Here is a 14315-nt window from a genome sequence, read left to right as displayed (position 1 = left end):
TGGCTGTGGGATCATAGATGTTTAACTGCATGGATGTATCTCTGCAGAATGAACTAGCAGCTGTGTGATTTTTACACAAAATAAAAATGGCACAATATTTTAATAACTTTTCTTTTGTCGTGAATTCTGGCTACAACACGGGGGACTTGTTGTTGGCGCTTTTCCACGGTTCCATGGTTCCTCCAGTGCTCAACTCTACATTCATTTTATTTTCGCTTTCCTGAAACAAGATTTGGGCGGCACGGTGGCGCAGCAGGTAGGTGTCGGAGTCACACAGCTCCAGGGACCTGAAGGTTGTGGGTTCGATTCCCGCTCCAGGTGACTGTCTGTGAGGAGTGTGGTGTGTTCTCTGTGTCTGCGTGGGTTTCCTCCGGGTGACTGTCTGTGAGGAGTGTGGTGTGTTCTCCCTGTGTCTGCGTGGGTTTCCTCCGGGTGACTGTCTGTGAGGAGTGTGGTGTGTTCTATCTGTGTCTGCGTGGGTTTCCTCCGGGTGACTGTCTGTGAGGAGTGTGGTGTGTTCTCTGTGTCTGCGTGGGTTTCCTCTGGGTGACTGTCTGTGAGAAGTGTGGTGTGTTCTCTCTGTGTCTGCGTGGGTTTCCTCTGGGTGACTGTCTGTGAGGAGTGTGGTGTGTTCTCCCTGTCTCTGCATGGGTTTCCTCTGGGTGCTCCAGTTTCCTCCCACAGTCCAAAAACACAGGTTGGTAGGTGGATTGGCGACCCAAAAGTGTCCGTAGGTGTGTGTGTGAGTGAATGTATGTGTGTTGCCCTGTGAAGGACTGGCGCCCCCTCCAGGGTGTATTCCCGCCTTGCGCCCAATGATTCCAGGTAGGTTCTGGACCCACCGCGACCCTGAACTGGATAAGGGTTACAGATAATGAATGAATGAAAGAATGAAACAAGATTTGCGCTTGTGGTTCCAAGCCCAGGGACTCAAAGTTGCAGAGCACTGACTGGACAGAGAGACCCGTCTACAAATGCAGCGCAAACTCACCATCTGTAACATCTCCAAGCGACAGCAGCTTGTTAAATCACGCTGTGGGTCTTTTGAAGACGTTCAAATGCTCCTTTAATCAGTTGCTAGAGCTGGACACTGCCACAAACAACTCCACTGATCTGTCTGAACTGGGGTGCTCAGTCCCAAAACACAAAAACAATGCCAATACACGATGGGTAAACAACACTTCATTTCACCGCCGCCATTGTGGTGGACTCTAAAGCCAGTAAAAGTGTTCTGGGACGTCATGACGTGTTTTGTGAGGTTGTATTTATTTGTTTATTCATTCATTCTTAGTGGAAACAGACCAGGTGCCAAAAGCACATACATTACAAGTAGAGTAGGCACCATGACGTGGAAAAGCACCATGTGTCATTAGAGAAAAACTACAGAGAATGGACTCAATAGTAATATTCAATTGAAAAGTCATTGAGCGAGCAGTGGAGAGGTAAGAACTCTTACTGGGGTTTTATTTCTGATTAAATATAACATTAAATATTGGCCTGCCTTAATTCTGTTATGATGCAAGAGTACCATGATTCAGCAAACGTTCTGTGAATGGGACTCAGCAAAAAGCACAATGTGTTTTGCAAAGAACAATAAATGTTTAACGGACAGTTCATTGCAGGAGAACGATGGTGTATCAATGCCTGGAATTAATGGGTTAGAAATGTAGACGTTTAGATGTGTTTTACGATCATTGGCTGCTATTCTCATATCTCTGCACATTTCCCAACACTCCTCAGACATTATTAAAGTTGGAGGGCGAATTACTGCAGGGCTGCTTTATTTACCTTATTACCAGCCAAATACCAAGCTCTTTAGCCTTGAAAAAATCAGCTGTGGTCTGTTTTCTACAGGTAAACAACACTGCAGTGTTACTGTCTGACACTAGGGGGAGAAAAGGTGGAAACACAGCCGTGTGGTGCATCTGTAAATATATAATAATAACAATTAAAACGTGAACAAATAAAGGGTTTGGAACATTGTACATTTTATTAACATTTGTCAATTTTCCAGCTGCTTATTTCTAGATCAACGGAAGCAGTTTAACTGTTCATACAAACTCCTGAGGATCTCTTGACGCTTAGTTGAGGATCAGCAGGGATGAGGCTAGACAGAGGACATCCAGCTAAGTACAACAGCTGTCTTTACGCTGTGAGATATTAATGCAGATTAAAGCTTATTACAGTTATTTCAGTGACTTGTGGTGACCGTGGGGTTGTCGAGTCACCGGGTGACACCTGGGATCAGCGCTTACTTTGCAAACCTGCAAGAAACAAGAAGGATATTTCAGCTTTAAAGGTTTAAAGAAAACTAGGCACTTATAAGGTGTCCTTTAAACCTTGGTGAAGAAATGGAGACTCACACTGCATTCTGTTTGTAGCGGTCCAGAGCCTCCTTCGCCACAACCTCAGAGAACTTGGGGTCGGTCCAGGGGATGTCTCCTGACACCGTGAAGCTCATTTCTGGCTCATCGAACAGTTTGACCGACACGCTGGTGTCTTCTGTCTTCTCTGGGTCCTCTGTGTTCTTGCATATCACCTACATTCAACCAGAGAACCACTTCAGATTACTTTATTTGTGCCGTTTTTTAGAGTTGACTTCGACCGTGTGCCTGAATTACAGGATTTTAAGGAGCTGGATGTGATGTTATCTGAGCAGAGCTCCACTGAAGCTGCACAGTTACCTGAGAAGAAACTGTAATCAAGTGTGGTATTTGGCTTTATACACAGATGAGCCAAAACATTAAGTACAGCTTCTTAATGTACTGTTTAGGGAGATGGCAGGTGTCAAAGTGCCTTCAGCATGAAGAACTGCACCCAGTGTTTCACAGATGAAATATTTCCACAGCAAGGGGACGTCAACACGTCTACTATCAGAACATAGTGTTTCGTTATTGTTGATATGCCATCAGTAAAGGCAGCATATTCCCACAAGTGAACACAGTTCAGGGTCTTAATGAAACATCTGTGATCTACTTTACTCAAAACACCACAAGGATCAAACCATACAGCAGTGTTCTTCTCCTTTCTACACAGCTCTGTTCAGAGCGGCCACTTTCAGCGCCTGTTCCTTTAAATGATAACGAGCTGCTCGCTGTTCACCCCGACCCCGAACGTGGAGCAGTGAGGAGCGAGGAGCAGCTCTGGCTTTTAGTCGTTTTTGCTCAGTTCTCTTTCTTTTCCGTTCTCATTTTCTTCGTTATTTCTCAGCGCTCGTTGTCTGTTTTGCTGCATTTAACCTTGTCTTTGTGCTCTCACATAAACGTAGGTCTAGCCCTGTGATTGGAGAAACTTAGACATGGTGGCAGGACAACTCTTGACGTCAGAATAAGAGTAGAATCAGAACGGCTTTCTGACTTAGGCGATCCGAACTGAGTGGGATGGTGGGCCCAAGACTAATGTTCATGTGCACTGATTATTTATTACAAAATGTGCTTTTTGGTGTAGTTTTTACAGCGTGACTGTGTTAATGTTGGAGTCTGTGGATCTGTTCCAGTCCAAAGACACAGCTGTATTATTGTTAGTGAGTGTGTCCTGTGGTGTAATGCTGACATCTGCAGGATTAACATAAATTCTGCACCCCATACCGACCAATCAGTTCAATTCAGTTCACCTTTAATAATAAATATATATGTAAATAAATACCAGGGATTGGCAACTCAAAGTGTCCGTAGGTGTGAGTGTGTGTTGCCCTGTGAAGGACTGGCGCCCCCTCAAGGGTGTGTTCCCGCCTCGCACCCAAAGGCTCTGGACCCACTGTGACCCTGAACTGGATAAGGGTTACAGATAATGAATGAATGAATACCAGATGAGTTAGCTCTCACCGTTTGGATTTTAAAGATCCCATCGTCGCTCTTGGTGTGGTTGGCCAGCGAGGACACCCAGCCGAACTGCTTGTTGAACATATCCAGCACCTTCGAGGTGTTGAACATCTCCTCCTCAAAGCGCTTCAGGATCCTGTTGTACTCCTGAGTGAATTTTTCAGCCACCGCCAGGGCCTGCTCCAGCTCCTGCTTCAGGGGACCTTCCAGAGGCTTCTTTCCAGAACAATCTGCAGAAAGAAAAGCAGCACAGACCCCTCTTAAGCTTGACTTGTCATGTGTGTAATCAACTTTAAGGTTACCGCACACGAGAGGGCGTCTCATCAAGCTCTCGAATGAAACGATGAGTTCCGGATGTGGAGTTTACCAATGTGCTGGATCTCCTTGCATTTCTCACACTCCTCCCGCAGTTTGAGGCAGCCTGCAGAGTTTCGGCGAATCTCCCGGCAGGTCATTTTATCGTTTCCAAATGGCTTAGTTATGATGACATCTTCGTTCACAGCGCCCTCTGGAGACAAAGATGCAGAGATGTTAAACGGACACTGAATTAGACGTCAAAACCCTGTCGCCAGATTTTTACCTTCAGTGGGGAACTCCATGTCACCGCCCATGTAGGGCCCGAAGGAGCTGAAGATGCTGCGAGCCATCTGCATCATGGGGTGGAACATGCTGTGGTACTCGGGATCCTGGACCGGAGACCTGTAGACCCGGACGGGCCGGCTGAAGATGCTGGGCATGCGGTAGGGGCTGAGGAAGGGGCCGGGCTGGTGGAAGGAGTGCATGTGGTCAAACACCCTCATACTGTCCAGGAAAATGTTATCCACTCCGTCAGCCACTTCACTGTAGCGTTTCTCCAGGTCCTGGAAATGCTGGCTCTGCTGCTGGTCCTCCTTCTCCAGGGTCTCGATGTTCTGACCGTTGATAAAGATGGAGATCGGAGACGTCCTGTTCAGAATCTCTTCCAGCTGAGAGATGAACACAGGAAGGTGAGGCGCTCGGCATGTTTCATTAAAACCCCTGTTAGTTCCGACCCCGCAATGTAATGTGGCTGAGAGGCGTTCAAGGAATGCCAATAAGCTCCACTGGTATTACTCCGCAACACACACGTAACCTAGCAACGACTGTTTTACGTGTGTATCAGATATCACTATGATCTGAAACTGCTGTAAACAATGATAAACCACGGCTTTGACTCTATCAGTGTATCGCTCACTCTGTCGCTGTCCTGATTAAGACGGTTCCAATCAAATCTGGTGTAAACACGGACCGGCTTTCTGGAGATAACCAAGTTTTAAAAAGCCGTGGGCAGCCCTAGCAACGTTGAGCAGTTGGGGGTTAGGTGCCTTGCTCAAGGGCACTTCAATCATGACCTGCCGTCTCTGAGGATTGAACCAGCAACCTTCCGCTTACAAGCTCAGTTCCCTAACCACCAGGCCTCGGATGATCCCGAGATCCAGGGGTCGTCAAAAAGAAGTGTGATGGAATGGATTTTACCTTGCAGAAAGTTGATTTAAAAACGTAAATCCTAATAGTAAGCGACGATAACGATCTGTGGTATAATCACAATGATACCCTCAAGGTTCATGCTGTAATGTGAGATATAGGCACTGCTGTACTATCTTCAGGACTCCGCCTGTATCTCACATTATACCACAGTGAGTTAATATCGAAGTTATTTGAGCTTGTGTTTGTGGAGCAGCTGGCCCCTCCCACTTCTTGCCCACTTCCCTCTGATATAATTCACACTAATGCCTATGTTACATTTCCAAATGTTTGTAGACCACCGTAATAATTAATGAATTCATTGTGGACACTGACTTTCATTGTTATGGACAGATGCTTGCTACTGATTGGTCAAACTGGTTTACAGACAATGCAGGAGTTTCTTAAAGGCGTAATTTGTACGGTCTGTATGTTCTCACCTGCCTGCCCACCAAGCCAGAGCCACTGCTGCAGGTGCGAGAGTAGTATTTAATGCAGGTGTTCTTCAGACAGGGCTTACACTCCTCCCACAGACCCTGCATGGTTTCATTACACACTCGCTGCTCCTCGCTGAGCTTCTCCTCCATCTCCTCAGCAGCCTTCAAGGCATCCTAACACACAGATTTGGAAAATGGAGCTGACAAAAGAGGCTGCACCCTACAGTGATGTAAGATGTGACAAAATATTAAGTGAGTGATGGTACTAGAGTGGACCTCTCCAACTTGCCACATGAGGGCCTTGTAAACCAAAAATGACGCCACTGGCTCGCATCCAGTGTGCCACAGAGAGCACGGCCATATCTTTGCCAGAAGTGAGACTTGTGGCTGTAGAAGTATATTAAATACTTATGGAACACTTGTGCTTCACGTATAGTTTGACAGTGGGTCACCAGCGTCACATCTCTGCTGGAAGTGGCCCTCATCCACGTGCTATCGAGGTCATCTCATTACCATAAAGGTAAATAATAATTTAATTAAAACTACTTTGCTTAAGAAGCGTTTGGTTCTTAATGATTCCTTTTTTTTTTAAAAAAAAACTTTATTTAAATTTTGTTTCTTTAACAGTAAGAAAGTTGGATTTCTTTTGAAAAGATCACTATTCATTGATAAGTGATAACATTAGCAAAGTAAACAGGCCACAGAAGGTCCTTACAAGATGCTTACAAGGACATGTAGATATCAGCCTGGAAGATCCTAGCCATAAAATAATATTCTAAACTCAACTTTATTTATCTTTTTAACTGGAACTCATACCTCTTTCTGCTGTTTGGTTTCCTCCAGGGAGGAGAGGATCTTCTTGTGATCTTCCTCAGACTTCTCCATCACTTTCTTCATCTCCTTCACTCCACTGATGGCATTCTCAATCTCCTGGTCCACATACTTCTCCCCAACCTCTGAGATCTCTGCAGACAGATGAATACAGCTCTGAGCCCGTCACGTACGACCGAGTCAAAGTGAAAATCTGATGACCAATCAGATTTACAGTCCAAACAGTAGTTAATCAGGTGTCTGAAATTTTGGGGAGTGTATTTACGTATTTATTTATTTATTTACTCTGAAATTTTCTTCTGTAGTTTTGCATTGCAGCCAAGAGGCTAATTAAAACGACATGAAATACTAATCTATACTGCAGTTTAGTATCATCCTACTGTCAGAAAATAAACCCAGGTCAGCTTACAACTGTTTCCCAACAGGAAAATAGGGCTGTAGCCGAAATTACTAAAGGGACATCACCAGTCTAATGACTTGTAACTACCTTCATTACAGTTCCCACATATCAGAACAGCACAGTAGGGAAATTTGGCTGATGTGCAATGATTAAGGTGATGTATAAATGTGAATACGGTTTGTAGAGCATCATGGGTAACACCATATGCCACAACTCAGTCTCACTCCTGTTTGGGACAGTCACATAACATCCCGGTCTCACCCCAGTAAACAATTAGCCGTTGATTCAACGTTGAAATAACGTAATGACTGCCGTCTAATCAACGTTCTCAGTTGATTATACGTTTTTAAAGTTGAAAATACGTCCAAACACAGACATTGAAAAGACTATTAGACGTATTTTGGACGTCCATTGACGTTATTAATTGGTCCCGAAATAAATTACTTGTATAAAACGCATTTTGGACGTCCACTGACGTTATCGATTGGTCACCATTTAACTAACTTATTAAGATGGATTTTGGACGTCCATTGACGTTTAAAATATGTCCTTGACGGACAGACTACTTTTAGACCTATTTTGAACGTCCAGGGACGTTCCTTGTTTACTGGGACACTCACTCGTGACATAGTCACGTATTTCTGACATTTTATGTGACAATATCACAATCATAAGTGAATGGGTAGTTACCATAGAAACACCATACAACAGTAACGTGAAAATTCTTCCTCATTAAGGCGTCATTACTCATAACATAGAAAAAGTTATGATGCGAATTACACATCATAGGTTCTTATTACAACAAAGGCATAAGGTATTTTATTATAATATTTCTCCTAAACAATGTTTATTATTGGTGTCCTACTTTAGCTTTAACGCTAACAACATTTCTTTCACTTAACGTTATTTTGACTAATTTTCAAAAGGTTAAAACTGAAAAGGACATTTCTCTAGCCATTATTTGCTTCGATGTTTTAGCAAATAATGAATTATTAACATTAAATTTTCCGTAAATGAATATAAGACAGTGGTATTAACGGATGGTTGTGACGTCATAATGAGGAAGTGTTGTCGTGTTACTGTTGCATAGTGTTTCTATGGTAATTAACCATTCACTTACGATTGTGATATTGTCGCATAAAATGTAGAAAATACGCGATTATGTCACGACTTGCAGTCTCCTAAATATGTGACTATATCACGAGTGAGTGTGAGGCCGGGTTACACATAAATGAGAGTGAATTTCATGACACAGTCACATGCAACGACAAAACAATTTTCACTTATGGAAAATTAGCACAAACCCTTGTATGTGTCGGTATTTTCCTCGTTTTATGCGACAGCACAGACTATATATATATAGTGTCTACTACAATGATCTCCAGAAATGTAAGATAATTTAGACCCATCAAAATTTACAGGTACGTGACCAGAAAACATCTTATTAATGTTCGCTAAAGTAAGACCCTTTAATGGGGATAGCTTTGTACAAGTAATAAAATTCACAAAATGCACTCTCCCACGTTGTGAGTATGAAACAAATAGGACCTGGCTGTCCTCGCTGTTTGGTTCTGAGTTTGTTTGGAACACATGCTGTACCCAGAGGAGTCCTCTGGCAAGAGGCCTAACCCTGCATTACTGCAACTGTAATTTTAACATGATTAAAAAGATAATCCTCTCTGGAAAAGAGAGCCTGCCACACGTTTTAAAGGCAAATGATTTTTCCACTCCAAACGTTAGCTGAAGCTGCTCTGTTTTACAGCAGTGTAACTGGACTGAGCTAAAGGAGCCCGGCTAACGTTAGCAGTTTTCTTTCCTTACGCTGGAGCTCCTCTTTGGAGGGCGGAAGCAGACACTGGGCAGAGATGTAGAGGAGAGAGAGGCCCAGGAAAGGCCAGTGCACCCTCATCTTCGGTCACTCCCAGAGTCCAGTTTTGAATGCAGAGAAACACTGAAGAGAGATGAAGTAAATGATTAGTTTTCTGCCCTGCCGTGGTTAGCGTGACTCAAAGCTGGCTTCGTTTAAAAATGACGAGGGCACACACATTGGACCGTTATTAACACGATGTAACCTTCACAGCGTATGGTTATTTCACTGCAGTCACTTCAATTTGTGCAAGTCATCGTCCCACAGACGTTATACGCCCCAGCAGTGTGAGCGCCTGTGTGTGTTTGGGCTATTATTAGCTCTGGAACTAACGGCCATGATGAGGGATTTGTCTGTGATTTTCTGTGTGTTTTAAAGCCGATTAGATCCAGAAGATGGATGATAATTATGCTCTGGACAGCGGTAATATACTAGTGTTTTTAATACAGTTATTATAGGCTTTAGACTATAGCTGAATAATTTTGAACTGTGAACAAACTCGTTTATTAATAGTGTAATCTGAAATATTAGAAAGATGGTGCGTTTTTTCTGCTTTCGCCCAATAGAAAGTGTAGTTTATCTATTTAATTAAAAAATTAAATAAATAATAAAATGTATATAAAATTCGGATGTTTTTCCGCCTTTTGCTAGCTCTCCAATCAGACTCCAATGTAAGGAGTCTGTATATGAGTTATATATCTGTCTTTCCTCTAACTCCCGGCCGTCCACTATTTCCGGCCACTGCCATATATGGTGCAATTCCGCTCTCTCTCTCTCTTCGCCAATCGCGTTGGGTAAAACATAAGTTCAAGCCTTAGTAGGGCATTTAAACATCAGTCTTGCAAGAAATCACATATATAAACAATATTTAAGTATCTCTAACAGTGTTGTAAGTATTTGTGTGCAAAACTGCATGTAGAACACAACACATTTCCATTTCGCGACGGATATTTCCCTCAGTGTAAAAGTTAGCTTACCGGCTAGCTTCCTTTTCTCTGAGGGGAAAATCTACCGCCATTTTAATCCTTACATGTAGAGTACGGATACAACACAGGACAAACGTAATCTCATTGTGAACTTCTCAGTGTTGGGTAATTACGTGTATATATCCATCCTGTATGTTAGTCTCTCTCTCTCTCATATGGTAGAGGCATCTGTAGTTTTTTTAGACACCAGAGAAAACAACAAACACTGAAAAGCACGAACCAATATGAGGATATTGGTCTATTCCAGCTCCATAGGTGGATAATATTGACTTATTTTTACTGTTTCAGATCACTTAAGGTGGAAATGTCTAACAGCTAAATGCTAAAGTGCTATAAAACTAAACAACTCGAATTACAAACGAGATTCTATGGTGATTCAGACCGTTAATAAAACATTACAGTTAAACTTCTGCCACGTACACTCAACAGTCGTTTCCAGTGTTTTCCTCAAACACACCATTCCACCTTAAAAGACGCAGAGATATTGAACGTAAACAACCTGAGAGAACTGAATCCCCACCATCGTAGACATTCCCTTTAAAGTGTAAATCAAATGGGATGTTTATTCGCTAGTAGACGTCATCAATGAATATGTGGTCAGTGCCATGGCTGAGGATTTACACTTAGAAACAGACAGCCATGTTTTCTTACGCAATCTTACGTTATAAACCTAAGGGAAATTGTGGGATGGGGCTTTTGTTGGAAGCTAGTACTAGATGTTCGAGTGGAGATTGTCGAGAGAGATATACACTGATCAGAACATCATGACCACCTCTTTGTTTCTACACTCACTGACCACACAGGAGGACACTAGTTTTATGATTACAGACAAGTCCATTTGTTGCACTGCATACTTATATTTTCCCCTTTCACCCTGTTCTTCAGCGCTCAGGACCCCCACAGAGCAGGTGTGATGTGGTGGTGGATCATTCTCAGCGCTGCAGTGACACTGACGTGGTGGTGGTGGTGTTAGTGTGTGTTGTGCTGGTGTAGAGTGGATCAGACACAGCAGTGCTGCTGGAGTTTTTAAACCCTGTGTCCACTCTCTGTCCACTCTGTGAGACACTCCTCCCTCGTTGGTCCACCTTGTAGATGTAGAGTCAGAGACAGTAGCTCATCTGTCGCTGCACAGTCTGTGTCGGCCGTCCTCTAGTCCTTCATCAGTGACACAGGACGCTGTCGGCTGGATGTTTTTGGTCGGTGGACTGTTCTCAGTCCAGACACTGAGGGGTTTAAAAACTCCAGCAGCACAACACAGTCCTGAGGTGGTCCTGACCTTTGAAGAACAGGGTACAAAGTGCTTCTGTGGACAGTGAAGCAGGGAATGGACAATGAGTGTAGAAACGTTTTATAATGTTTTGGTTGATTGCCAGTTTTAAGGGGGATTTTCTTAAACATATTTAATTCAGAACAGAGATTAGTTTTGGGGATTAACTGATGACCAGATGACTCCTTTGCCCTCTGGGGGTTTGTTACCCAGCTCAGGTAACCACACCATGCCAGTAACTTACCGGGTAAGACTGCCTTATAGACTTATACTACCTGCTGGCTACAGAACTCTTAATCCTGTAGGAAGCCTGCACACTGAGAAAAGCTCGAATAGTTTCACAGATCAAGCCAGGACCCTTAGTTACACAAGAGGCACACACACAATCCCAACAGAACTGTTTACTGAAACGGCCAGCCCTTGGCTCTACGCTGTGGGACAGTGCCGTCCCGTGCAGTGCAGCTCACAGCATTCCAAATATCTGTGCTCAAGACCAGCGGGGCATTTGATTAAAGAGCTGGTGGCACAGTTGCAGTCATTGGTGTGTTATGTGCTTATCTGCTTTGGCTGCGGAGGGTTCCAGAGAGAGCATAAAGCTCCAGAGCCTCCGTTTTGATTATTTTGAGGATTGAAAAAAACTGGAGTGTTTACAGTGAACTAAAGCAGCTCTTCTCTACTCCGCAGATGGCCAGCTCTAAGCCGGAGGGATTTGCTTGTTTTGTTTTCATGAAGCTGAAGTTGTGCTGCAGTGAGGACGCAGCTGAACCTATCCCCCCCCACCCCCGGCAACAAGGGGGCTCAAATTCCCCTCTGCATTGAAAAATCAATACACTTTCCCTCCACAGAAACACAGTAGAACAGAATAGAATGTTTATTGTCATCGCACAGGTACGAGGTTAAGTCTGTAGCTTCCTCACTAGATGCAATGAGAAAAACACTGAGTATATGACCTCTATTTATATTTGCTGATGAACAATATTTAATAACTGATTCACATTATACATAGTATTACATATAGATGTTTATCCCATGAGTGTTTACTGTTTTCTACGTGTTTACAGCCATATGTTGAACATGAGAACATCATGTAGAGCCTTTGAAATTAAAGCATGCACCGTCCTGCATTTATATGATATTAAAAATACATATATATATGAGGAATAAAGCATGCACTTCTGGTATAAGCATTGTTATTATAGGTATTGTTATTATGGTGGACGCTGCATCAATAGAGACTACTGACACCCCATAATATCAATATACGCCCCTATGCACCTATACGAGCTATAGAAATCGAAATGTATTTTCAGACACATGCTCAGAAGCACACCGCCCTGTTTCTTTCCAAGGTGAGAAGTGCAGCACTTACCCAGATGTGTCTGTGCGCGCGCGCGTCCTCCTGCAGCTGGAAGGCTGGGCTCTCTCTATTTATACCGGAGGCTGTGGGCGCTGTGATTCATGTCCCCGTGGTTTTGGACTTTTCCAGAAGTTGTGCAATGTTTTCTCTGTCATCGCTCCCGCGGCCGCTAGTGGGCGCCATCGGTTTAAATCCTTACAGCATATCTGTCCGAATCTGTTTGAAGAATCGATTCTTTCCCACGGTTAAATGAATCTGAATCCGCTGGTCCAAAGGTTTAATGTACGTTTAGATTCATCCGACTTGGAACACTGAGGCTATATTCTCAGAGCAGGACAAATGTGATTTTTTTCTTAAATCAGTTTTCTAGTCGTGAGTGTTCAGATTTACAAGTCACCAGATCAGTTTAATGACTCCGGAGACTGAATGGTGATTCTCATAAGATTCCTTGGGAGAAATAAGGTGATACAAACAGCATGAGAAACAGTAGAGGAAAAGGAGAGAGTGGTGTTTCAGATCGTTTTTCAAGTCTGAAAACTGTGACTTTACTGAGACTAAAGCTCAGGAGACACACTTGGGCTTCAGGACATTTTTTCTTTCCCCTGGGTCCACAGGTGTGAGTGAGTGTGTGTGTGTGAAACTGTCCACGGGAGTGAGTGAGGGAGGGAGTGAGAGAAAGAAACTGTCCACAAGTGTGAGTGATGGTGAGGGTGTGTGAATGTGTGAAACTCTCCACAGGTGTGAGTGCCTGAGTGAGTGTGTGAAACTGTCCGCAGGTGTGATTGGGTGAGTGTGTGACACTGTCCACAGGTGTGATTGGGTGAGTGTGTGACACTGTCCGCAGGTGTGAGTGAGTGTGTGACACTGTCCACAGGTGTGAGTGACTGAGTGAGTGTGTGAAAGTGTCCGCAGGTGTGAGTGAGTGTGTGACACTGTCCACAGGTGTGATTGGGTGAGTGTGTGACACTGTCCACAGGTGTGAGTGACTGAGTGAGTGTGTGAAAATGTCCACAGGTGTGAGTGTGTGAAACTGTCCGCAGGTGTGATTGGGTGAGTGTGTGACACTGTCCACAGGTGTGAGTGACTGAGTGAGTGTGTGAAAATGTCCACAGGTGTGAGTGACTGAGTGAGTGTAAGAAAATGTCCACAGGTGTGAGTGAGTGAGTGTGTGAAACTGTCCACAGGTGTGAGTGTGTGAGTGACTGGAAGAGTGTGTGAAAGTGTCCACTGGTGTGAGTGACTGGGTGAGTGTGTGACACTGTTCACAGGTGTTAGTGACTGGGTGAGTGTGTGACACTGTCCACAGGTGTGAGTGACTGAGTGAGTGTGTGAAAATGTTCGCAGGTCTGAGTGACTGAGTGAGTGTGTGAAACTGTCCGCAGGTGTGAGTGTGTGAGTGATTGGGTGAGTGTGTGAGTGATTGGGTGAGTGTGTGACACTGTCCACAGGTGTTAGTGACTGAGTGAGTGTGTGAAAATGTCCACAGGTGTGAGTGTGTGAGTGACTGGGTGAGTGTGTGAAACTGTCCACAAATGTGAATGATGGTGAGGATGTGTGAATGTGTGAAACTCTCCACAGGTGTGAGTGAGTGTGTGACACTGTCCACAGGTGTGAGTGACTGAGTGAGTGTGTGAAAGTGTCCGCAGGTGTGAGTGAGTGTGTGACACTGTCCACAGGTGTGATTGGGTGAGTGTGTGACACTGTCCACAGGTGTGAGTGACTGAGTGAGTGTGTGAAAATGTCCACAGGTGTGAGTGTGTGAAACTGTCCGCAGGTGTGATTGGGTGAGTGTGTGACACTGTCCACAGGTGTGAGTGACTGAGTGAGTGTGTGAAAATGTCCACAGGTGTGAGTGACTGAGTGAGTG

General features: G+C 44.0%; 1 protein-coding gene across 3 annotated transcripts; it reads right to left on the bottom strand.

The window, feature by feature from the left end:
- Nucleotides 1-1974: 1974 nt before the first annotated feature.
- On the bottom strand, nt 1975-12572 carry clu (clusterin). Of its 3 annotated transcripts, none has more exons than XM_066659065.1 (9): nt 12461-12572; nt 8793-8922; nt 6557-6705; nt 5744-5914; nt 4402-4786; nt 4189-4329; nt 3825-4051; nt 2364-2539; nt 1975-2264 (listed from the first exon to the last, which is right to left on the bottom strand). In XM_066659065.1, exons 2-9 carry the CDS (start codon nt 8878-8880, stop codon nt 2252-2254), a joined length of 1350 nt encoding a protein of 449 aa, XP_066515162.1. In that variant the 5' UTR covers nt 8881-8922; nt 12461-12572; the 3' UTR covers nt 1975-2251. The 3 variants fall into 3 exon arrangements, with proteins under 3 accessions (XP_066515162.1, XP_066515163.1, XP_066515164.1); XM_066659066.1 differs by lacking the exon at nt 12461-12572 and adding an exon at nt 9017-9136; XM_066659067.1 differs by lacking the exon at nt 1975-2264 and having other exon boundaries at nt 2360-2539.
- Nucleotides 12573-14315: the final 1743 nt, after the last annotated feature.

Source organism: Hoplias malabaricus, unplaced genomic scaffold (genome assembly GCF_029633855.1).
Source record: "Hoplias malabaricus isolate fHopMal1 unplaced genomic scaffold, fHopMal1.hap1 scaffold_189, whole genome shotgun sequence".
NCBI classification, from domain to species: domain Eukaryota; kingdom Metazoa; phylum Chordata; class Actinopteri; order Characiformes; family Erythrinidae; genus Hoplias; species Hoplias malabaricus.
The sequence above is the reverse complement of the archived record's forward strand: the minus strand, read 5'-3'. Positions and strand labels throughout refer to the sequence as shown.

Coding starts and splice junctions, on each gene's coding strand:
- clu (XM_066659065.1), bottom strand. CDS start 8,880: ATGAGGGTGCACTGGCCTTTCCTGGGCCTCTCTCTCCTCTACATCTCT. Junction 4,787..5,743: donor CTGGCTTGGTGGGCAGGCAG/GTGAGAACATAC, acceptor TTCATCTCTCAG/CTGGAAGAGATTCTGAACAG. Junction 2,540..3,824: donor GGATCTTTAAAATCCAAACG/GTGAGAGCTAAC, acceptor GGTTGAATGTAG/GTGATATGCAAGAACACAGA.